At 44.3% G+C, this 25,817-nt stretch overlaps 1 protein-coding gene and 1 long non-coding RNA gene across 9 annotated transcripts in view; one reads left to right on the forward strand and one right to left on the reverse strand.

Annotated features, from left to right (window-relative positions):
* Positions 1 to 755: 755 nt before the first annotated feature.
* On the forward strand, positions 756 to 20,226 carry LOC102555773 (uncharacterized). Of its 3 annotated transcripts, XR_596159.4 has the most exons (4): positions 1,066 to 1,518; positions 1,682 to 1,731; positions 19,236 to 19,437; positions 19,623 to 20,226. It is a non-coding gene; the product is annotated as an uncharacterized LOC102555773 (long non-coding RNA). The 3 variants fall into 3 exon arrangements; XR_005494063.2 differs by having other exon boundaries at positions 756 to 1,518; positions 1,665 to 1,731; positions 19,236 to 20,226; XR_359993.5 differs by having other exon boundaries at positions 982 to 1,518; positions 19,236 to 20,226.
* Positions 8,187 to 25,817, reverse strand: part of Adam2 (ADAM metallopeptidase domain 2) — a 41,380-nt gene continuing 23,749 nt past the window's right edge. For 5 of the 6 annotated variants that reach the window (XM_039093614.2, XM_039093615.2, XM_063274593.1 and 2 more), the window contains 9 exons: positions 24,161 to 24,262; positions 22,128 to 22,323; positions 18,780 to 18,885; positions 15,974 to 16,157; positions 13,824 to 13,901; positions 13,459 to 13,588; positions 10,413 to 10,572; positions 8,877 to 8,938; positions 8,187 to 8,501 (listed from right to left, as the gene is read on the reverse strand). In XM_039093614.2, the coding sequence (XP_038949542.1) occupies positions 8,905 to 8,938; positions 10,413 to 10,572; positions 13,459 to 13,588; positions 13,824 to 13,901; positions 15,974 to 16,157; positions 18,780 to 18,885; positions 22,128 to 22,323; positions 24,161 to 24,262 (990 nt within the window). In that variant the 3' untranslated portion in view covers positions 8,187 to 8,501; positions 8,877 to 8,904. The remainder of the gene's footprint in view (positions 8,502 to 8,876; positions 8,939 to 10,412; positions 10,573 to 13,458; positions 13,589 to 13,823; positions 13,902 to 15,973; positions 16,158 to 18,779; positions 18,886 to 22,127; positions 22,324 to 24,160; positions 24,263 to 25,817) is intronic. The other variant, NM_020077.3, reaches the window with a different exon arrangement.

Consider the following 25,817-nt stretch of genomic DNA (forward strand, 5'->3'; position numbering starts at 1 on the left):
TGCTTCCTGTGAATCCCAGGGACAAAGAATCACTTCTTTGAAATTCTAAGAGAATTTCAAAATAGCCCCATGGCAAGCTGATGGATTTTGCCCTCCTACTTTACTAGCAATGTCAGGGAAACAGTGCTCCTTCAGGAAAAGGGATTTGAATCCTAACCCAGTAACTCTAAAAACAAAACATTAGTTTTTACTTAATTAGAAGATAAGTTTGCTGCTCTTGAGGTTCAGGACACAGAATTCCATCCTTGGCATGAACCCTTTGAACTGATGGAAAACAGCTCAGATATGAAGGCTCTCTCGCCCGTACTGATCCTTTCTCTCTGCCTCTTACTGAGTTACGACAACCACAATTCCCTTTCTGTCACTGAAACCCACTTATTCCAAAGCAGCCATAGGAAAGGCCTCGCTTCCGCTTTCTCTCTGGAAAGCCTCCACTCCAGAGATGCCAGCTCCATCCTGGAAGGATGGCGCAGAAGACTGAAGAAACACATCTGCTGGCTTCCCACCTTGCTCAGTTGGTTGCCTGAGGTATCCAGGCAGGGAGCAAACTGTGTGAGGAATGAAAACTCAGTGCAGATTGACTTCCTTGACTTGCATCAGACTTTGGGAGTCTGACGCCAGCCAGTTTATTGTAGGCATATTTAAATACAACAGGATTTGGAAAAGGGTCTCCAGGCAACAATAATTCCTATAATTCCAGTTCTGTATGCACAGTAAAGCTTAAAGTGCAATTGCATAGCAACTTTTACAATCTACATGTGGGTTCTATAGCTAAAAGACCTAGACTCAAATGTGGTCCCTGACTGATAGCATAGAGGTCAGCAGGCCATAAAGTGCATGGTGACATCTCTCCTAAGTAAGAGTAAAACGTTAGGGAGGGAAGAGACTTGAATAATCATTAGAATTTGGGTGAGGTCTGTCCCTTCAAACAGCAAAGGTCACCAGGTTGTTAGCAACCTCCAACTCTCAGCTTTCTGGATGGAATGCAGGTATTTGATTTTATCTCCTCCATTGAGAAGACACCACGTCATGATTAACATTCCTGGTTCTTTTAGCACTTCTCTGTGAGTACAAGGCCCTCCTGCCCTCTACACAGTTCCTTCTGTTCAACCATATTTCTACTGCACTGCTATTCTATACCGAGAGTCTAAGCGTAACAGCTGGGGCCCCTGTGGTGGGTCTTTAAGACTAGCATGATACCATGAATTGACATTCCCAGAAATAATACCTGTTTTTAAACATTCTACAAGGTTTTCTAACTGATGACAGAGTTGGAATGTCACAATGTGTCATATGTATTTGTACAGGACATAGAGGCAGAAGAATCTCTATGAGTTCTAAGCCAGCTCAGTTGATGTGGTGAGTTCTAGGCCATCCAAGGCTACATATCAGCACTGTCAAGACAGCCAGCCAGCCAGCCAGCCAGCCAGCCAGCCAGCCAGCCAAGAAATTCCAAACAAAACAGCCCCAAGCAAAAACCAAAACAAAACTATAAGCATTTGGAATTTGGTATTTAAGGTAACTTGAATTTATATTCCCAGGCTAGGGCCACCCATATTTAACTTCTGAATAGACCTCTTGCTTTCTTTCTTTGAGGTGGTAGTTGTGTTTTTATTGTATTGACAATTTATAAAACAAACCTACCATACTTTGTCTCTTATTAGACTGCCCTTTGTTATAGATGCTCCAGCCATGCTCCTGATGGGAGAAGGATAATTACGGTCTTGAAAGGTAGGGGATTTTAAGGCAAGTATCTCAGCTGGTCCTGGGATAGAGAGGGGATCCTATAGAAGCTACATTGTGTTGGCATTCTACTGCTATAACAAATAGACCAGATAATCAACCTAAAAAGAACAAAGGTTCATTCCAGCTCACAGCTTTGGAGGTTGTAAGACTCAGTTGCTTCATAATCAATTGGTCCCTTTGCTTCAGGAGTTGGTGGTGATATGATGCAAGGTGCTAGGGGTAGGTTGATGTTAAGAACCTGTCCCCTGTGACCAGGAGAACTTCCACTAGGGCCCACATCTCAATTTTCCACCACCTCCAAATGATACCAATGTAGAAACCAAGCCTTTAACATGCGGAGACATTTAAGAGGCAAACTATAGCCACATAGGTAAAGCTGTTCAGTGACAGTGATTGAGGTCTTGGGCACCTAGAGAGGTCACCTTGTTTAGGTCTGTACCTCATGCCTCTTGAGAGTTCGGGATTGGTGCCATGGGAGCAGGGAAGGAGTGGGGGCATTGATCATTGTTCCTGCTGACTCTGCAGTTAGAGATTTTTATGAAAGCCATGTGGGCCTGTTAATTATGAGCCACTCATTTGTAGGATGCAGTTACAGTGGAGAATCAATGGACGCCTTCTGCAAGGTGATGAATGCCAGGCAGAAAATAGCAGCGAAAGGCTGTAGATCCACACTGATGGATGAGAGCCTGCCCAGCCTGTGAGTTGACCTCAGTCAGGATTCGTATTTGTATTTATGGAGAACTGAGTTCACTTCAGCAGCAGCACAGGGACACATGTCAGTGTCTGGGCCATGCAGAGGCCTCCACAGAGCTCTGATCTCACATGGTGTTTAGAAGAGTAAACAGTCGGTGAGACTCAGAGAGTGTACACTGGTAAATAGTTCTGCCTGCTTGTATGAAAGTCCATCCTGCCGCCAGGGAGAGGGTATAAAGGTGAGGGCCAGAGTGGGCGAAGATGAAAGGGCCTGTGCTCCTGGGTGCCTGCCAGCTGTGCTATCTGACTCGTTAGCCAAGGGGAAGGCTGCGTTTCACAATGACACGTCTCCTGACACTCCTTCTGTGCTCCTGAGCCAGAGCTAAAGGATGCCCTTTAGAACCCAGCACAACATGGCTCAGGCTCCAGTACTGACTCTTGACCTTAGCTCTCCATGGTCCGGGTTGATTCATCATCTGCCACAGGATGATATGTGAGGACTCAAAGGGCTTCTGCGTGCTTTTTCCCATGGTTCATTCTTTTTTGATTGTCATTAGGCATGCCAACCCCTGGTGATGGTCATCGTCATTGTCGTCACATTGCACTATAATTGTCTAGTTCTGGTCTGGAGCCCTCACTATCCTGTGAGCACCTCAAAGACTCATATTGTATCCCGTTTCTATTTTCGTTCCTACTGCCAAATCAGGGTGAACAAAGGTACTCAGCAAGGCTGGATAGATGTAGAGGAGAAAGGGAGGAGGAGGAGGAGGAGGAGGAGGAGGAGGAGGAGGAGGAAGAAGAGGAAGGGAGGAAGAGGAGGAGGAGGAAGAGGAGGAGGAGGAAGAGGAGGAGGAGGAAGGGGGGAAGGAGGAGGAGGAGGAGGAAGAGGAGGAGGAGGAGGAGGAGGAGGAGGAGGAGGAAATCTGTAGTGAAGGCTGCAGCATGCCTCTGAATGACCACATGGATCAGGGACTTAATTTTCTGCCCACAGTGAGGGCACACACTCACCAGCCCAGCAGATTCCCTTCTGAAATGAGCTGAGAACTGAGCATTGGCTCACAGCCTGTGGAATAGATCTGCTCGGCTGTATCCATGTACCCAAAGACATTCCAGGGGGTACATGGAAGGATTCCAAGCTTGTTGGGGCATCACTATGTTCTCTTAAGTGTTGGAGGAACGAGAGTCCCTACGGTAGAACCAGATGGAGGCAGTGTGACGGGAGCCCTCCATAGACTCATCAGAATGCAGCACATCCAGATCACCCCCCTGCTTCTTGCCCTCTCTTCAACCTGAAATCAGACTTCAAAAGGATATGTCTTGTCACGTTTTGTTTCCTTATTATTGTGATAAAACACCAATGAGAGCAGCTGGATTAATGGAGAGAAGTTTATTTGGCTCACAATTCCAGGTTACAGCCCATCATTGCACAGAAGTCAAGGCAGCAGTAACTTGAAGCAGCTAATCACCTTGGAGCCAAGAACAGAGACCCACGAACACTTGCATGCTTTCTAGAGCTCTGTTGGACTTCTCTACTGTATACAGTCCAGCACCCAAGCTTAGGGAATGGTGTTGCCCACAAGGAGTGTGCTCTCCTACCTCTGTGGCACTACCTTTCTGGAACTTCTCTGGCACAGCTGAGGTGATACCATCCAGTGGAGGTCTCAGTATTTGTGGGCCCTCATGACTCTCTGCTGTTCAGCCAATCAGAGGAAGAGACATGGAGAGACAGGCTCAGAGTGGCTCTGAGAGTACCCAAGGTGCTCAGGTGCTGCCTACCCTTCCAGACTGCATTGCCTCTTGCTCCTCGAAGTAGAACTGAGCTGACCAGACCATTTCCCAGGCAAAGACTTTCAAACTGAGATATGTCAAGTGCCCCTATCAAGGTCAGGTAGAGTATAAATGGATGTGAAAATACCAGATTTCAAGCTCACAATATTTGGTTCCCTTCTCTGGAATGTACCTGCACCACAGTTAAAACTATGAGAGTAAGACAGACATACAGCACGATGAGTAGGGAGCACCAAGCAGCACGGCGTGTCTTAACTGTACTGTACAGTAGAAATAAATGACCTCAGCAGAAGGTCAACACAGTAGATCATGTTCATCTGTCTGGAAACGCTAATGAACTTTTAAAAAGAACAAGATAAAGCTGTACTCCTATAAAGAAGTTTGCTCAAGAGCCATCAAATGAGAAAGCCTTGTGAGCCAAATTGCATCATAGTTAAAGAGATGCACGTTCATCTAATTGGCATACATATTCAATTAAAAGCAAATTTGAGAAAATGCTGGAAAACACCCAAACTATTGCTAGCAGCTATCTGTGAAGAGCTCCTGGGCGGGTGGGAAGAGATTTAACCTTGTCCCTTTGGAAGCTCAGCTCCCTCCCTCTCCCTCCCTCCCTCCCTCCCTCCCTCCCTCCCTTTTTCCCTCCCTCCCTTCTTCCACCTAACCACGCAGCCTGAAGGAGCTGCTGTGCTCCATAGATTAGAAAAGGTTTGCCATTTCCAGACAGAAGGAATCACTTTCCGGTGTTGGGATTCCCTTCAGTTAGGTAAAGCTTTCTGCTGTGACCTCTGCCTACAATCTTTCCTGAGTTGTTTCTCTATTCTTTAGTTTCTGGTTAAATTTGGAAACAAAAGTGGGCTTACAAGGCTTAGAATATGCCTTAAGTGCCATGTGACTTCTCTCTCTCTCTCTCTCTCACACACACACACACACACACACACACACGCTGCAGACATCTACATCCACAGACACATGCACCCACACACATGCACACACTTGAACATGCGTACCCATTCCTCCCCCAGAAATAAAAATACTCATATCTGAAGCATAAAGAAGGGGCGGTGTTGGGAGGCAGAAGAGGACAGGCTTCCAAAGGACTCGCAACTATCCCAGGCCAAGTAAGGACATTAAACATCCTAACGGTTGTCATGGAACCAGCTATGCTTTTTCAAAAAAAGGCATTTTACTTGTTTTGCAGATACAAACCCCTCTGCTGCTTCCCTTCCCGACACTGTATGTGTATAAAGTTTTTCTCTTCCCGACAAGAAAAACAGTCCCATTTTTGTGTTTATCGATGAAGTGACTTTGTAGTCTAAGACAGTAAATTCTCTGGTCAAGGGCTACAAGGGCAATTACTGAGCTGTGCTCAAGTCTGATCTTACTCTTGTCCCAGCAAACCACAGCAGGATCTGCAGATGGAATTCTCCATCTTTGGGTTTCAACACAACTTCATCTTGTCGGGAGGGGAGAGTTCTGGGGACCTGGCTGGGTTATTTAGTGACGTCAACTCAGCTGATAGTTGATTCTTATCAGTCAGACTATGCTAGGGCACTGAGCTTTTGCAGGTTAGGAAAGACAAGCCTCTATTGACCTCTTCAGTGATAGGATAGTGGGCAGACCAGCAGTAAGCCTTGTGGGTGAGCTTCCCCAGTCCAGTTCAAGGCTGCGAGGACCATTCTCAGCTGGGGGCTGGATTCACTCCAGTCTCGTTTCTGCAGTCAGTCTACTCATTTGAGTATCAAACACAGTCTCTGCCAAGAAGCATTGTGCTTGAGAACAAAGCCATCACCCAGATCTTCTCCCAGATAAAGTTCAGCGGCTGCACCAGGACAATAGACGCTCTGATTCTTTCACACTGATTGTAACTACCTCCAACAGGATCTTTGTCCTTCTCAGGGCTGTTATTAGCAAGCATCTCTTCTCTAAGGTCACTTTTCAAAGTGGGCTGGGAACTGGTCTTGCCAGCCTCTCTTTTCTCCTTGGCAGTACTTGGAATAAAGCCCACACTTCTCTTAGCATGTTTTGGCTGGATCGTGCAGGTTGGAGTCAATGAGCTTGGGTTGGTACCTTGACTCAGTTACATGCCTACCCTTGTAGCTCAGAGCCTATGCACTTGGTGAAAACGATATTCCACAGTTTGAGTGCTTTTGCTATCAGTGTTTGCTGACCTACTGAAAGCCACCAGGGTATGTGAGGCTTTGGGGGAAGCTGTCCAGATTGCGATTTCATGTTTCTTTTCCTTATGGTTATGATTGCTTTGAAAAATATGGTAGTCCTTTGCAGATATTAAAATTCTGCTTTGATCAGTTTTGCAAGGTGTTGTTTTAAGTAAAAGATTTCCATTTCACCTAAAAATTATAGCTTTCTTATTTGTTATGATGCACGAGTCTTATTCTACATAATGCTAATATCTGTCTTCAAAATCTTCCTCTCTCTTCAGAAAAACAAGGTAATTAATTATTTTTATCATTTTTTAATAAGCCATTTTGGCTTTACTTTCAATATTGTAATTTCTTCTATTTTTTGGTCCAATCTTTTCTGTTAATTTCTACATTGTTTCCTACCAAAAAAAGAAAAAAAGTAAACTAGGGACCAGGAATGAGTTTCGGCAGGTGGAGACTGGAATCTGGATCCCCAGCCTCCACAAACAAGCCAGGTGGGTATATATGACAGCTCACCTGTAGTCCCAGGACTCCAGCTCCTATGAGAGACCCTGCCTCAGCAAATAATGCAGAAAGCAGTCAAAGAAGATACCCACCTCTGTCAGTCTCTGGCTTCCGTACACATGTGGACAGCATGTGCATGTGTACCTGAATACACATGTCCACAAAGGTGCACATACATATATGGGTGCATAGTGCACATTTACAAGCACACAAAATAGTAGTCTTTAAAACTTTTCTTCTAGTATCTTCAAATAGCTTAGATACTTTCTAAGCTTAAGACCTAACTGTATCACACATTTCCCAATAATATTTAAAAAGACATAATTCAAAATATGTGTAAAGTCCCACTAAGTATTTCTTAATTCATACATTTATAAATGTATTGCCTGGATCAAATACTTAGGAGATTTAAGCATTTTACCATATATTTACTTTAAATCTCCCACACTCTCTCTTTCTCCCCCCACCTCCATGAGGGAATAGGATTTCACGTAGCCCAGGGTAGCCTCAAACTCACCAAAAATGGCCTAGAACTTCTAATCCTCCTGCTTCCACTTCCCTGGTGCTTGGACCATGGGAAAGTGTGGCTATGCCCAGTAATTTCAGAGCTCAGACAAGGGCATGATAGACTAGCTCCTGTCAATTGACTGGTACCCCCAGGAGTTTAGCTTAAAAACATAATCTAGAATATTCTACATGATAATCAAACCTTATTTCTTTGTAATACATATACACATATACATATACATTCCTGCATATATACCTAGACACATACATAATTTGTAGTATAAGTTTTCATGCTTTGTCAAGAGTCCCATAGGTCAAGTAGACTACATTTGTTAATTACATGGTTTGAATCCCTTACTAAATATAGTGATTTTCCTAATTATCTGGCTAAAATGTGCTTTGTGTATGGCAAAGGTAGATTAAAACCAACAAGGGCTGGGTGGCACAGTATTTGCCTTGCACATAGGAAGCGCCTTGGGCTTCAATCCCAGGATTGTGAGAACAGCCAGGAAATATTGAATTTTTGTCTTTCACCTCCATGCAGGCTTCTAGGTTTGAGCCCATTCTCTTCTCTTGCATAGGTTCCTCTGTGTGTGTGTGTGTGTGTGTGTGTGTGTGTGTGTGTGTTCTCATCCTTCACTTTGAGTCTGCGTGTTCTTAAATGTGTACCTTTTATAAACACCATGTATTATAACACCACGTGTTAGAGCATCTTCTGAGTCCTAGACTCATTGTCTTCTGGCTGGTTATGAACTATTTGACTATAGCATGACAGAATATCCATTGTACTTGAGTCATGGTACCACATTTATTTTCTTACAGCCTCTCCTGTAATGTGCCTACTAGATAATACAATTTGTGCCTACCGACTACCAGAAGTAGGGTAAAATATCAAAGCATAATATAAAATTCATAATCATTCATTTCTTACAAGTAAATCATTTATGGAATTATATACACATATATGTATCACACATGTGTATGGAGAGATATGATTTCTGGCCAGATGGAAACCACAATATGCAGGCTTGACTTTCAGGCAAACAGATGATGCATAGGTTTTTCTTTTCCACTTTTTTTTCTGTCCACTGAAGAGAATTACTGTAAAAGAGCACACAAAGGAGAAGCGTCACTTGTAGAGTGAGCCAGGCTAAACCATGCTGGCTGCAACGAAGACCCTGGGAGAACCTCATGGGGAAGGGCAACTCAAGGCTCTTTACTTAGCGTTAACCAACATTTGAACTCAATAATTCTAAAAGGGTGTAATTGAAAGCAGAATGATTTCTTTGAGACTGATGTAATTCAATGACAAATTGTGGTATCATTTGTAACACTCTCATGTTATCGATATGAGAATACTGCGAATTATTCAGTAGTCGTTTGTATTATATAGAACTCTATGACCATCATACGTTATATTATGTCTCATACATTTCCCTTCCTCCCTCCCTTTCCCTTGGAATATTGGAGGCTCACCATGACACTGGAATCTTTGCTGTCCAGACTAGTCTTTGGATTCACTTTCACTTTCAAATTGTCTGGATAGAGACAGAGGCAATTCCTTAGAGACAGTGGTGCAAGGTTGAGCGCATTCCCAGATTCTTAGCATTTTTGGCTTAAACTGCCTTTAAGGTTTTGAGACCATTCACCTTCACCTTTACCCATTGCTTTAAGAGGAAGCTCGACTTCCAGGGGCTCTATCCATTGCTGTAAATTTCATAGATTCTCCTCCCACCCCAACCCCATCGTTTGGCCAGCTTGGTTTCTATTGTCAACTTGAAATAACCCGGAGTCACCTAAGGAAAGGGAATCCCACTTGAAGAACTGCCTGTATCAGATTGGCCTATAGCCTGTGAGAGAGCAGCTGGATTGATGTGGGAGGGGCCAGCCCACTGTGAAAGGCAGCTCTGGGCCCCTGGGCCTGGGCTGAGTAAGAAAGTCAGCTAACTAGAGTGAGCCAGTCTCTATCCCGGAGCTGCAGCATCAAGTGTTTCCTTTCTGAGACAGAGTCTCACTGTGTAGCTCAGAGCTGGGCTGGGACTTGCTACCTGGCTGGCCTGAACTCATAATCTGACTGCCACAAATGTGCAGTCCCGTGCTGTGGCCATGTCTTTTAGTCTTACCTTTGGCTGCTTAGCTCCCAATTTTGTTTAAAAAAAAGAGGTAAAACTGAATGTGATGGTTTGTGTATGCTCAGCCCAGAAGTGGCACCATTAGAAAGCATGGCTCTGTTGGAGTGGGTGTGGCCTTGTTGGAGTGGGTGTGGCTCTGTTGGAGTGGGTGTGTCACTGTGAGTGTGGGCTTTAAGACCCTCATCCTAGCTGCCTGGGAGCCAGTGTTCTGTTATCAGCCTTCAGATGAAGATGTAGAGCTCTCAGCTCCTCCTGCACCAGGCCTGCCTGGATGCTGCCATGCTCCTGCCTTGATGACAATGGACTGAACCTCTGAACCTGTAAGCCAGCCCCAATTAAATGCTATCTTTAAAAGAGTTGCCTTGGTCATGGCTGTTTGTTCACAGCAGGAAAACCCTAACTGAAACACTGAATAAAAGGAAAAGTGAATTTCCTCAGCCTCAGTCATCTTTTTCAAAACAGCATATCAAAACTCTACAATGGGGAAACAGTAAAGAATAAGGAGTGCTTAATACATATTTAACAATTAAAATTAATAATCAGAAGATAGCAACTTACATTGACTTTTACCCCTAAGGAAGACCAAGGAGTTTTTGGTCCTCACACCTCCTCCCAACCCCCGCCGATTTTTTCTTAGCAGCACCACCCCCCCCCCCAAAAAAAACCAAACAAAAAAAAACCCCCAAAAAACAAACAAACAAAAAACCCAGATCTTGATGTGGTATTTTCATACCAACTAAATTAATCAATATATTAACCACTCAATTTCTATATAACAAAAACTGTTAAGTCTGAGTCATGAACTGTGTCTGTCTTGATGTTGTTAATAACCCATTGCGCTGACTAATTATGAAAGAAAGCTAGTATGAAGTTTACTCACTCTTCACTTGAGAAGTCATCCATTCTCCATTTTTTTCTTTGGGAATAGACTTTTACCAGCATGCCGATCAGGACAAGGATCACCACGTAGAAAGGGATGATCAGGAAAAATGGCCACCTTGCAGACTTGGAGCGGTAGGCACTTGCAACATAGGACCGTGCTAGCAAAGGAAAGTACCAGGGGTTAGGACACAATCACCAGGAATAGAACAGTGATACTGTTGTGTGCTTGTTGTGACTTTTGAGACACACATTACACTATTTAAAAACTGTGTAACACATTTGCATATGGTGTAGCTACCACAATGGCACTGGAGTCCCTGCCCTCAAGCTCTTTGAATCCTTGTGCATCCTGTCTTGGCTTTTCTTGTTATGTGTCTTTGTTTGCTTGTTTTATGTGTATTGGTGTTTGGTCTACATGCATGTCTGTATGAGGATCCCTTGGAGCTGTAGTTACAGATGGCAGTCTAGAGTGAGCTGTTATGTAGGTGTTGGGAACTGAAACCAGGTCCTCTGGAAGAGCAGTCAGTGGTCTTAACTGTTGGGCCACCTCTTCAGCTTCAGTTTTGCTCCTAATTTTTTGGGGAAATAGATATTGCTTATCCCATGATGTGCTGGTTCCAATACTTGACCTCCTTTTTCAATCTGGCCAGGTCATCCTTTCTTTGTCTGTGGCTACTTTGTGGTGGGTGAGGAGCCTCAATCTCTCTCTCTCCTTTGATTTTATTTTTTCGGTTCCAAGTGCTGCACTGGACTGGTTGATGTTGGAGGACATCTGCAATCCCACACTCGGAGGCAGACAAGCCATGCACTCTTCCAACAGGACGTACACCTTCAAGCTGCTTTCGCTTTCCCAGGTCCAGGCACAAAAGATGAGGCCATTCCTTTTCTGATGAGTGGGGGGAGGGCAGACAGCCTGGGTTCTCTGCTCTTTCTCTTGGACCTACAGAGAAAAGGCCTTTCCCTCATCTTGTCCCATCTTACTTCCTCTTGAGGCCTGGGGTGTCTCTTTACTGCCGGTATCTCCTCAGGGTCTATGGAATGGTACTAGCTGTCTGCGGTAACAGAGTCAGGCATTTTGACTCCTCTGTATTTCTGCTCCCAGCTCCTGGTCCACACATAACTCTGGGCCCTGAACTTGGACAGAGGCAATGACTGCTGTCCTTGAGGTAACAAATCCCTCAGGTTTTTATTGGTGGTCAAGCATTCTGTCTATTGGGGTGGGGTATTGACCTTCTTTTGTGGGTCCCCATTGCTGATAAGGGTTCTTAGTCTGAGAGGCTGAGGTCTGTGACTAAAGGGCCAAAGTCAATGATAGAGCACCTGGCAAGGTGCTGTTGAAGGGACAAAATGATTAGGAATAACAAGGGATCTTGGAGACAAGGGATCTTGATCTCTGTGTGTCATGGAAAAGGCTGCCAGGCGGCCCTCATGGAAACACTGGCTGTGCTAACCTCTAGGTCAGGTTAGTGTGGTTACAGGAAGAACCCTTCCTATGTTTTAGTCAGAAAGTTGGCTTTATTGGGGGGCGATTTGGTCTTCAAAGTATGTGATTTACATTGTATGTTTCCTTCACATGGCTAGTGTAGGGTGCTGTGTCTTTCTAAAAGTGGGTTTGGACACCTTCAGAAACTTCTCCAATGCTGTTGTTGGCCTTTATGTAACTCCGTGAAAACATCAGGACAAGGGCCTCACTTTGGAGGGAGTATGAGTCATTCTAGAAAGATCAGGCATCTGTGAGTCTCCATTTGAGAACTCAGTGACCCACAGCAGTCCCTAAAACTGCAGCAAACAAACTGAAAAAATGAGAGGGAAATCTGAACTATGGTCCTGTTGTACAACTGTCACGCACAGAGTTTATTGGAAAAGATACCACACTTTTCACAGGGAAGGCAGGAGCCATGAGGAAATCATGCCTTCAAACATATCCTTCTGGAATAAAGAGTGCCTCAAGACAAAACAGCAGTAAGAGTGATGAGCTGCTCAGGAGTGGGTGTTGAATTTCGTTTGGTGTATTTTGTGCGGATCGCAGTCTTACAGGAGACACCCATTGTATGGATTCTTTTTCTTCCCTTCGTGGTGGTACCTGGGTTTGAACTCAGGGCCTGGTATGTGCTGTCTAAGCTCCCTACCCGATATGAAATTTTAAACTTTAATACAGATAAGGATATACTATGAGCTAGTAGCGTGTTAAAAAATTTTACTTGTGCGTTTTTAAGAATGCTGCTTTGCAAATTTTGTTTGTTAGTTTGCACATGTGGCATCAGGGGCAAGTTTTCCTCCAATGATAAATTAGTTGGGAGGGCTTAGCCTACCACTCTTCTTTAAGTGCTACTTCTTCCTGGCAAAAAAATTGTTTCTTCCTCTTCCTTCCTTCCTTCCTTCCTTCCTTCCTTCCTTCCTTCCTTCCTTCCTTCCTTCCTTCTTTCCTCCCTCCCTCCCTCCCTCCCTCCCTCCCTCCTTCCCTCCTTCCCTCCCTCCCTCCCTTCCTCCTTCCTTCCTTCCTTCCTTCCTTCCTTCCTTCCTTTCTTTTTTTCTGGTAGCTTTCTTAGCCACAAATCACAAATAAGAGAATTTTTGACTCTAGCTTCTTGGCTCTACCTTTTGGTTGACAATTCCTCATCACAGCTGGGTGGCTTTGTCAGCCTGTTTCTTGTTGGTAGTGGACAGGAGCTCAAACTATACACACTTCTCCCGACCACATCCAGTTCACAAGGACAGGATACTTTCAATATGTGTTTCCGAGTGTTGGATTTAAAAAAAATCTAGTAAGGTCACAGTCATGGATCTCTTCAGCAGAAACTTTTCTCTCTTTTGGACCTTGCTGTGGCTACTGTAGATGGACCTACTTAACATTCTTAGTAGCCCCCCTCAGTTTTTGTTAGTGTGTGTGTGTATATGTGTGTGTGTGTGTGTGTGTGTGTGTGTGTGTGTGTGTGTGTGTTTGTGTGAATCAAACTCAGGTCGTCACATTTGTGAGGCAAACATTTCACTTCCCCTATTCCACATCACTCTAGTTACGTTTTCTACTTGTTAGTAAGACTTACCAGGGATGGATTCAGCCCGTTGCTGGTTGCCACTGTCAACGCTCCCACCAGGCCATGTATCCTCCGTATTTTTACAATCCGGAGGTAAGTATGTGGGCTCACAGTGGCAATGCTTCTTGTTATTACATACCTGAAAACACCATAAAGTCACAGGCTGAGACAGGCAGCCGGCCTCAGTCACACCCAAGAAGTCTGTAGAGTAATGACTATTTAAGATCACATCCATTATTGGGAAGGGGTGGGGGAGGCAGGGAGGGGGAGGAGGAGAGGGAAGGGGAGGAGGAGAAAGGAGAGGGACTTAAGCCTTGCTCTCCAGAGCAGGTTCAGTGGCTTTCCCTTTTTTCACTCACAGGTCTGCTACTTACCCCATGGTGGTTGCATTTTTCTGGGGTGCAATCATAGTTCAAGAAAGTATCTTCTACACACTCTTGATTCAAGCAAACCTAGAACAGAAAAGGTAACTGAGATGCTAGCCAGACTCATCCCTTAATTAAAACCAATCCGTACCCTCTTAAGATTAAAACCACCTTGAAGTATCACCTCATCCTAGTTAAACTGACCAGGGATAAAGGGACAGATGAACAGCATTGTTATTTAACTTTAGGTGGCCACAGTTAACATCCTCAAAAATCCCTTTCAGGAAGCGGCACACATGAAAAGCTGGAGCATACTGGGACGGTGGCGTAAGAATGAGAGCATGTAAAGAACATTGATCGATTTATTGATCGATTAATTGATTGTAAAGGGCACCACACGGAGATTCCCGTTCTAGACAATGATTCCTAAGCTTCATGCATGGGCAGAACAGCAGGTGTGGGCATGGGAGAAAGGCATGGAGGAAGCTGAAGACGGGTGTTTGAAGTGGAAGAGTCTATGGGGTGGACTTCCAGAGAAGTGAATGGAAGGATCACCCTCAAGCTGGCCAAGGTTTGGGCTGTGATTGTGCACAATGAGTTTTTTGTTTGTTTATCTCATCTTTGCTATTACATGAGGGGACTCACATCCTCATACCCACTCACTGTGTTAATGTACTCACAGACAGGGAAGACCCTGTCCTCTCATTTCTTCAGATACTGCCATAAAAAAAGCTATGACATAAACCTAAAGATTCTAACCGGACTGTGCAACTGCAGAGTTCATGATCCAGGCAGTACCAGTGACACCAGCCCATTGTCACAGGCAAACTGAGCGGCCACTGAGCCACTTTTGTCAGATTTCTTTCTCTTGGGTTTTACTCGAAGTTAATGGTTTAATCTTCATCTTGTATGCATATACTGTTTTGGTGTACAGGTGGAATTTTAAACAGTTCATCTGGAAAACAAAGTTGTGGTTCTATCCATGTATATGTTATCTTCCTTCTACCCATGAAATGGAATATTATTCAAGCCTTTAAAGGAAGGCAATTCTGACTTCAGAGAGATGGCCGAACTACATATTGAGTGACATCACACAGACACAGAAGGACACACATGTCATGACCTTAGTTATGTATGGAACCTGGGAGGCCTGTAGAAACTGTCAGAAGGCCAGCGGTGACAGAAGAGAATGCAGAGAAGTCATGTAATATTGCAGTTGTGAAGGATGACGGAGGATGAGTACATCTAGGAATATGACCAACAGCATGGGGATGGCAGTTGATAGTGTGTGCCTAAAGTGTGACGAGAGAACAGGCCTGAGGTGTTTGCCATACCATATGCACTAGGGTAATTAATGTTCTCGAGAATGGGAATCACAGGCATGTATCAGACACATGGTGTACTAATTTCATTTCTGTTGTTGTGATTAAAATGCCTTGACCAGAAACAACTCAGGACAGGGAGAAGTTGTCAGGCTTACACTTCCCTGTTATGATCAATGACTGAGGATGCAGCTGGTCTCATCTCATTCATAAGCACAAGCAGAGAGAAATTAACCCATGCAGGCCCATGTGCTTAATTGCTTCTCTACTCAGCTAGGTTTCTCCACTTTATAATATTCAGGATCCCCTGCTAGGGAATGGTGCTTCCCACAAGGGGCTGTTGTGCCTTCCTACATCAATTAACAATCAAAAGAACGACCTCCCTGCTCTTGGACCAACCTGATCTAGATAATTCCTCAGTTGAGACTTTCTTCCCAGGTAGCAAGTTGACAGCTAAAACTAACCATTCCAAATACATGTAAGCCATTATTTTAATAGAGAAAATTTTGAATATAATTGATTTTGCCTTACTCTGTGACCTCTTTAATTTTCACTATTATTTAAGAATAATTACATCAAAAGATAATTCACCACATCAGAAGGCTGGCTTTCTCTCTCTCTCACACACACATTCTGAAAATGTAACAAAATGCAATGGGTGAACCGTAAGATTGTTTCTTTGGAGGATTTGTGCAACTTCCACAAAAAGTATAAAGCAGCTAATGCTCTCCATAGGCATGTGTACCAATAAGGACATAAGGCACAACACTGGGAGTTACTGGGAGAGGAGGGCACAGGACAGGGCCCTGGGGAGTTAGGGGAGAGGAGGTGACCTACCTTCCCTGACCCGCAGACAGTTCCATCTCTCACCCACATCTTCTTGCTCTCTTTGTGACCTGGGGGGTATTCCAGGGAGATGCAGATTTGCCCGCTTATATTGGCATAGATAACAATGGCAGACCTCATTTTAAGTATGTCTTCACTTTGGTATATACATATTAGTTTTCCACACATCCGGTCACTATAATTTACAAATAAATGTAAGCCATTATTTTAACAGAGAAGTATTTGAATATAATTTCCAAAAACAAATAGATTTAAACATTGGAGTTGGCAAATAAGATATAGGCAATTGGTTTTGAATAATGCATACAGAGTCCCTCCTGAATCGCTCACAATAATGAACTACTTAACTATGGGCTCCTCCATTAGCTGGATTACTGTTTGTGACTTTTTCACTTGTATTTGGTCACAATCAAATCTAAGCTTATTCCAACTTTATAAATGGGCACTTGGCCTTGTTGCCAGCTCCACTGGGTTTCCTTTTTGAGTTTAACAACTGATAAGATATTGAATTCCATATTAAAAGGTCATCATACACCATGCATATTATTAAAACAATAAACCATATATACTCTAAATGCGAGTGCAGAAAAATATAGAAAAAAAAACCCCAAAAGCATAAGCACAGCCAGACAGTAAAGGGACATTAGCTGCAGAAGAACATAGTGAAAATGAAGACTGATGGGCAGACAACAGGAATGTAGACAAGAAAACTTGGGAATGGTCTGGTCAATAGGGGAAAGAAGTGTGCCTTCTCCCTGGTCCACATGCAGAGACTACTTGACAGTGTGAAAGGTCATCTCCTGTATAAATGTCTTTCTAACCAACTTCCTGGCAAGATGGTCCTTCCACTCTCCAGGCAGCTAGCTCCTCATCATAGAGGCTCACTTTCTCGCATCTCTTTGTCTCTGAACTAGCTGACTTCTGTGTATGATGGGACTGAGGCCGTGAACAGTAGACAGATTCACATTTAGTCACAAGAAGAATGAAGACCCAGAAAAGAAAAAACCTGGGAGGTTCTGTCTCTTGGGCGTGCTGTTGGTCCCTTCTTTAGCTAATGGTTATTTATTCTTTTAGCCTCAGAGGGATGAGAACCAGTAACCCGGATGCCTTCCTTTCTTTGAAGTACATTGCAAACATCCCTCAGTGTGTAACACTGAGACCAGCAGCCTCAGTGAGGCAGATGATAATGACTGAAGGGAGTCACCCAAACGACCCAGGGGAGGTTCCTCAGGGAGAAGCACAACTATGCTAGAGAGGCTGGTGAGACATGGGGTCTACAGAGTAGATTTCTGTAACCACAAAAGATGCAGACAGAACACTGGCACCTTCAGCAAACTGTTACTGCAAACTACACACATGCATATGCATGCACACACACACACACACACACACACATACACACACACAGTATGTCTATGCCACACATTCAACAATCACACCATCACACAGCTAGTGTGACAGACTGCTGCTTTTCTGCTACCCATAGCCTCTTCGCCTTAACACTTTCATATTCTCTCTTCATGTATTTATTGAAACACGCTGCCTCATGAAAACATCTATTTTTACAGCAAAGGTCTTCTGGAACACTTGCAAAGAGCCCCCAACACAAGCCCAAATTCTAGGAACCAAAACTCAGGTGCTTGAAGTATGTCTACAGCTCACTGCCATATGTCACCATATGTCAGAAATGCCATGTGTGTAAGGGCTGATGCACCCTGGGTCACGGCCTTATAGGTCTTTCATTATTATATTTGTCCCAGGTATAGTATATTTCTTGTACTCTATAAAGAATGTCCACTCTTGGGGCTGGAGAATTGACCTCTAAGAGCACTGGCTGCTCTTGCAGAAGACCCAAGTTTGATTCCCATCACCCAGGTGGGTAGCACACAACCCCTGCCACAGAGGCTGGGACACCTTCGTCTAGCCTCCTCGGGCATCAGACATGCAAGTGGTGCACAGACATGTATTCAGGCAAAAATCCATACAAATAGAACAAATAAACAGAAATTCACAAAAAAAGAATATCCACTCTTCGTGTGTGTATGTGTGTTGTATAAGCCTTTTTTTTTTTTTTCAGAGCTGGGGACCGAACCCAGGGCCTTGAGCTTCCTAGGCAAGCACTCTACCACTGAGCTAAATCCCCAACCCCTTGTGTAAGCCTTTGTGGCAAGGTGCATATGAGAGTCTATTTGCTTGTGCACATGTGTATCAGACCGTAGGTCAATGACAGGTATTTTTCTATTCCTCTCCACCTTATTTTTTTAAGACAGGGGCACCCAATGAACCTGGGGCTCACCATTTCAGCTAGACTGGCTGGTCAGGAGTTCCTGGGCTCACCTGCCACTGTTCTCCCTAGCAGGGCTACCAAACTATGCCAGCACATCTGGCTTTTATGTGGGTACTAGGGATCTGAATTCAGGTCCTTGTGGCTAAGCAGGAAGTGCTTCACACACTGAGCCATTTTCCCAAGTCAGGATTGCTCATTCTTCGTTAAATTATGGAGATAGCATACAGAATTTTTAAAATTGAATGCTTATGGGTGACAAGTACACCTTTGTTGAAATAAAACCCCGAGTGGAAAAAGACAGGCTAAAAATTCAGGCCAAAGTAGTTCAAGTGGGACAACAGCCCAGGTGTGTTGGAAATGACAGGGAATCCCTTTCTGCACCTCTGACATCTACCACTCGATTTAACGTCAGGCTTCATGGTAGGGGGTTAGTTTGCTGAAGTATGAAAGTGACTGGTGACATTTTCAAGTGTAAAGTGACAGAGTCTGGTCACATTTCCTAAGGCATACTTAGGTGCGCAGTCCTTGTACCCCGTAGGAGTGATACCGCAGCTCCCAGATATGTCACTTTTGGAATTCAGCTCCGAGTAACATTCTTTTGTACCATAGTCTGCATCTGGAAGTCAGGCAAATGAAACAGTGTCAGTTGTGCTGAGGGTTTTAATACCTGGAATTAAAATAAGGAATGAAGACCTATACAGTTCTGAAATGGTTTGCACAAAAGGCAAGCATCACATAGAACTGAAAATTGATGACTCAACCCACCTCAGTGATTGACCTCCAACTTCATGTATCTGCCACAGTGCCCAATATGTAATGTCAATAATCCCCATGCAGAATAACAAAAAGCTAGTTTTTAAAAACAATAATTGATGTTCTGGTGAATAAAGATGGGCTTTTATTTTTTGCATACCTGTCTTCTTAATCAAACCATTACAATTTTGTTTTGTCTCTGATTTTTCCTAGCTTCAGTTTTTCCAAGATCCAAACTACTTAGAGAACAGTTTCTGTTTTCAACCTCCATCCATTCTACTCTTGTTGAAGCCTCTGACGGGGACATTTGGCACCTACATTGCTGAACTGGAGGAAAGTGACCTGTCACAACAGCATCCCTGTACAGACACCAGGTGCCCAGTTAAGTTGCCTAGAGACACCAGCAAACCCAAAGGTAATGGTTCATTATGTCTCGGAAACCATTTGCCAAATTGGTTGTGGGTAAGAAGTAAAGATTTTGAGCTCAGCGAGGACATCAAACTGTTCTTTGTGGACCAGAAAAACACCAGGCAGAATCGGGGTATTTCATAGCCTCCAGGACAATGTTTGATCCCTCAGACACTGTTGGCTCTTTTCCAGCTTCCTCTGGAGAGTAAACAGGGGCAGAATAGGCTATGGAGTCCAAAAGGCGGCTTCGATTGCGCCAGCTCCCTGTTTGCGTAAGTATCCATCCAAGCATGGACTGGAAGCCCTGGAGACCCGCTGGTGGATCACACCACAGAAACAACCTTCAAATTCTAACTGATGCCCGATGGACATCAGCTATCAACAAATGTCAAATGAATCCAGACGACTGCCCTCGATCTTTAGGTTCGACAGAACACTGACTGGCAGGGTCTGCAGGATGCACAGTCTACACACAGGCCTCGTTAACATCAACCACGGAAGAGGGAAGATGGGGCAACAACTTCTAACTAAAGCTGTGCCTCTATCTGTAGTTTCACTCAGGATTAAATAGAATGAAGTTTGTCAGCTGAGTTAAAATGACTGAACAAGTATCTTAACATTTTCATGGAAAAAAATCCCAAAAGGACACAATCTACAAGAAAGAAAAACTATCAGAAATAGGTGGGTTGGAGAGATGGTTAAGAATTTTGACTGCTCTATCAGAGGAACCCAGTTTGATTCCCAACACCCACAGTCATAAAATAAAAATAAAATAAATTCCCAATCATATAAAAAATAGAAATGGAAGTAGATGATTAGGTATAAATTTATATTTGATTTTTTTGAGGTTTGCGTGATACTGTAACACATAGTTCATGTTGCAAGAAACTCAGAGAACTCTAAGCAGAAGTTCACAGTTGGGCCGGCATGATGGCTCAGCAGTTAAAGGTGATTCCCATGCAAACCAGATTCATTCTCAGTCCTGGGAACCTCCAGGGGGAGGAGGGAAAAGGGTCTTGAAAGCTGACCTCTGACCTCTACACATGTGCCATGATATGTACACACCTGTGCACATGATGCATCTCTCTCTCTCTCTCTCTCTCTCTCTCATACACACACACACACACACACACACACACACACACACACACACACACAGGCTCACACACCAATAACAATAATAAATACACTTAAAAAGAAAAAAAAGAAGTAAGCACTCAGAGCTATTGTTTGGATTCTGAATATTCCCAAAGACTCAGTGTTAAATGCTTGGTGCTGGACTAAACGTTTGGTTTTCATGGAAGTATAGCCATGGTGGGGGAATGTGGAGTGTGGGGTGGGAGGTGGAAGGTGTGAGGTGAGAGGTGTGAGGTGTGAGGTGTGAGGTGTGAGGTGTGAGGTGTGAGGTGTGAGGTGTGAGTCATGAGGTGTGAGGTGTGAGGTGGAAGGTGTGAGGTGAGAGGTGTGAGTCGTGAGTCATGAGGTGTGAGGTGTGAGGTGTGAGGTGTGAGTCGTGAGTCGTGAGGTGTGAGGTGTGAGGTGTGAGGTGTGAGGTGTGAGGTGTGAGTCGTGAGTCGTGAGTCGTGAGGTGTGAGGTGTGAGGTGTGAGGTAGGAGGCGTGAGGTGTGAGGTGTGAGTCGTGAGTCGTGAGTCATGAGTCGTGAGTCGTGAGTCGTGAGTCGTGAGGTGTGAGGTGTGAGGTGTGAGGTGTGAGGTGTGAGGTGTGAGGTAGGAGGCGTGAGGTGTGAGGTGTGAGGCGTGAGTCGTGAGTCGTGAGGTGTGAGGTGTGAGGTAGGAGGCGTGAGGTGTGAGGTGTGAGGTGTGAGTCGTGAGTCATGAGTCATGAGTCATGAGTCGTGAGTCGTGAGGTGTGAGGTGTGAGGTGTGAGGTGTGAGGTGTGAGTCGTGAGTCGTGAGGTGTGAGGTGTGAGGTGTGAGGTAGGAGGCGTGAGGTGTGAGGTGTGAGGTGTGAGTCGTGAGTCATGAGTCATGAGTCGTGAGGTGTGAGGTGTGAGTCGTGAGTCGTGAGGTGTGAGTCGTGAGTCGTGAGGTGTGAGGTGTGAGTCGTGAGTCGTGAGGTGTGAGGTGTGAGGTGTGAGGTGTGAGGTGTGAGTCGTGAGTCGTGAGTCGTGAGTCGTGAGGTGTGAGGTGTGAGGTGTGAGGTAGGAGGCGTGAGGCGTGAGTCGTGAGTCGTGAGTCGTGAGGTGTGAGGTGTGAGGTGTGAGGTAGGAGGCGTGAGGTGTGAGTCGTGAGTCGTGAGTCGTGAGGTGTGAGGTGTGAGGTGTGAGGTGTGAGGTGTGAGGTAGGAGGCGTGAGGTGAGAGGTGCTCTTTAAGGGGACACTCAGACCCCTGGCCTACTTGTTCCTCTGCTTCCTGGCTAACATTAAGTATGGGCAGTTTCCTCTACCACCTAATCTTACAATGCCATTGTCATTTCACCCACCCATGGTGTGCTGAAAGTATCAGGGACAGGGGACAAGGATTAAACCTCTGAGACTGACCCTGAACAGCTGTTTTCCTCTCTCCATCTCTACCTCTCATCCATCCTTCAGGCGTGTGTGTGTGTGTGTGTGTGTGTGTGTGTGTGTGTGTGTGTGTGTGTGTGTAAGGCGTGGCCTTGGATCGATTCTCAGTACTGAACCAAACAGATCTGTCTATTTATATCTGCACCCATATGGAAAACATGATTAAAGTACCAGTGCCAAACAGATCCCGGCACTGCTGTGCTCCACTCTGACAGGTGCCATTAATACAGATCCACTTCTGTTCTGCACATGGGTGACCGTCTTGAACAAAGAAGTCTTCTTCACACACTTCGGAAGTGCCGTTGCAGTACTCTGTGACGTCACATTCCTGATTGGCAGGCCTGCAAAGTTCCCCTTTTGCCTTCAGCTGGTGGGTAAAGTGAATCACAGTGAATAAGGCAGCAGAGAAGTAGGGATATTTGTCCCTGAAGGGCACTGTATAGGAGGTCATATAGAAACAAACACTCTGACCTATGCCAGTTGGGACTGGTAATCTCACAAGGCCCCACCCCAGATGAGAGCTACAGGTAATTAATGACTGTTGAGAGAGGGAGAATGAGTCTCCCAATGGGTGAGCCCCCTGATAGGTTATGCAGTTTCATCCGAAGGGGTCAGCCTAATGTAAGTGTGTGTGTGTGTATGTGTGTGTGTGTGTGTGTGTGTGTGTGTATGTGTGTGTGTGTGTGTGTGTGAGTGAATAATAATTAAAAAGAAGCCATGGATTAGAAAGAGAGTGGAAGGGTTGTGGGAGGAGTTGGAGGGAGGATGATGAAATAATCAACATATCTTGTACATATATACAACTTAAACAAAATTATATTAAAACAAAATATATTATTAAATGAAAATATGTGTTGCTTGTAGCACATTTTATCTTTATATGGCATGTAATAGGAACAATATTTTCATTTCAGCCATTCACACAGCCCATATATTCTTGTTTCAACTTTTAAGGAAGGAATTTTGGGAATATTATAAAAATGCTGAAGAAAATTAAAGTTTCATGGCTGAGAGACTTTTGTCAATAACACTCTGATATTTTAGGTAGAAGATGTAGATTGAAAGATTTTTAAATTCTTTTCTTTTTTTAAAGATAAATATATCTTTAAAATATATTTGTTTTATGTATATGAGTACACTGTAGCTGTTCAGACACACCAGAAGAGGGCATCAGATCCCATTACAGATGGTTGTGAGCTACCATGTGGTTGCTGGGATTTGAACTCAGGACCTCTGGAAGAGCAGTCAATGCTCTTAACCAATGAGTCATCTCTTCAGCCCCAAATTATTTTCTTAAGAGTAGAAATGTCTGAAAACCTCCATTGGATCCCTCCCCTTGGAGCTTATGGAGCCCTTGGAAGAGGTGTGTGTGTGAGGGGAGGGTGACTGTAGGAGCCAGAGGGTTAGAGGACACTAGGAAAGCTCAGCCCACAGAATCAACTAAGCAGAGCTCATAGAGACTGAAGCAGCGATCACAGAGTCTGCATGGGTCTGCACTAGGTCCGCCCATATAGGTTATGGTTGAGTAGCACAGGGGTTCTGTGGGACTCCCAACAGTGGGAGTGGGTGTCTCTGACTCTTTCGTCTATTCTTAAGACCCTTTTCCTTCCAACAGGGCTGCCTTGTCCAACCCCGATAAGAGGGTTTGTCCTTAATTTTGTTGTATCCTGTTACACTGCCTTTGGTTCATATCCCTGGGAAGCCTGCTCTTTTCTGTGTGCGTGCGTGCATGCGTGCATGTGTGTGTGTGTGTGTGTGTGTGTGTGTATGGAGGGGGTGTCAACACACTGGGAGGAGTGGAGGGAGGAAAAACTGTGGTTAGGATGTACTGTATAGAGAAAAATTTAAAAGGAAGAAATATAATAATATAATATAATAAATTTGGAAAAAGGAATTACACATTAATTTTGAAAAGGACAATGTAGTAATACTTGTGATATCAAAATAAATCACTGACAAATGTGAAAAAAAAGAGTAGACATGTCAGTACTCTTTGGCCCAGTGGTTGTGGTTACAAGCACTGGTTGTTTAGAGAACCCAAGCTTAGTGTCGGCACCCACATGGCACACCCTACGACTGTCTGTAACTCCTGTCTTAAGGGATCTGACACTGCCTTCTGGCCTCTGACAAAACACCCATACACATAAGAATGGAGAAAAAGTGGTTTTAAAAACGAAAAAATAAAGAAAGGAAAAGGCTCTTACATTGCACGAAGCGTCGCAGCAACTTCCGGTGGAGCAAGTGGAGCCCTCTGACAGCTGACAGGTGGTGGGATTACAGCATGGAGGAGGCTTATCGTCACAGCCCTGGAAGCCAAACCACAAGCCTGAAGTGCCTATCTGAATCCATTCACACTGGACAGACATTGTAATGGCGACACATTTCCTAGCCTACAGACAGATGCTTGCCTTTCATGTTGGCAAACAGAAAAGGAAACTGAGTCACTTCTTTCTTGCCCTACAGACACTGATTTTTTGACACCCTACTAGGTATTACATTGTAGTCGTTTCTTCTAGGATAGAGCTTACTGTGTTGGAAGTAGATTCCTCTGATACCACACAATCCTTCACAGTGGAGACAGTGAGGTGGTCTCTGGCTCTTGTAAAGGCCAAGTAAATATAAGATGTGGGATAAAGAGAAGTTATAGTTACTTTTTATGTGCCACGTTTGAACCTAAATGCTGTAAGACTCAATAATAATATTTTTAAAGTTGTGTGTGTGTAAGATGATATATATATATATATCATCTCTCTCTCATGTTATATATATATGAGAGAGAGACGCGCACGCGTGCGTACACACACACACACACACACACACACACACACACACACTTTTAATCCCCAGGGATTTGAAATGGTAAGATGGGAAAACTTGTCACTAAGCAGATAGGAATTAGCTGTGGAGGTCAGTTGTCTTAGTGTGACTTCTGCAAGATACACATTAGGGCACAGGAAGGTTTCTGTGTTTTGCACAACTGTTCTGCCAAATGAATGTCATTGCTCTTGCTCAGTACATGCACATCTACAGGGAAGGGATAGCACAGTGGTTAGAACTTAGTTAGGAACATGATGAAGCTAAGACACACTATTGCCAGATCTGAGCGGGAAGTTTCAACGAGTTTTCACTCAAGCCAAAGTGATGGGCAATATTTTCTTAAAAGCACACAATTCCTTTCTGATAGTTTTAGTTCAGCTTGCCACAGTCTAGAAACATCTGAGGAGGGGTTGTCTAGGTCAGGTGGGCCTGTGGGCATGTCAGAGAGGAATATCTTGACTGTATCCACTGTGCATGCTCACCGTGGGGCGCTGTTTCCTAGGACTGGGCCTTGCACTACATAGGAATGGAAAAGGCTCCTGGGCACAAGTAAGCACGCATGCAGGCACTTGTTTTCTCGGTGCCGTCAGCCATGGATGTGACCAGCAGCTTCGACTTCCTGCTGCCTCACCTTCCCTGCAGTGATGGACTACGACTTGGAACTGTGAGCTAACATAAACCCTTTGTGAGTATAGATTGTCACAGCAACAGGAAAGGAGGCAGGACACCGTTTAAGTGTCAGAAACACACTTTTTCTGCTGGGAGGCACACATTTCAGTGTCCTCAGCCAGCCCATAGAGAACTCTGATGAACCCTTGCCTCCTGGGTCCCCAGGGACATAGTACTCTCGGCAGCTATGGGAACAGCTTGTTCCCCCTTTCATTTTATCATTGTATTTTTACCTCATTTACCTTCATTCCGTCTTTCACTTCCCTCTAACCCCAGTGTTACATAAGATTTATTTAGTTTGAAAAAGAAACTTCCTGTGGTTCTAGGTATTTTCCAATAATTTTGACTTAGATATTGAATTTAAAATGGTGATTA

Source organism: Rattus norvegicus, chromosome 15 (assembly GCF_036323735.1).
Source record: "Rattus norvegicus strain BN/NHsdMcwi chromosome 15, GRCr8, whole genome shotgun sequence".
In the NCBI taxonomy this organism is placed as follows: domain Eukaryota; kingdom Metazoa; phylum Chordata; class Mammalia; order Rodentia; family Muridae; genus Rattus; species Rattus norvegicus.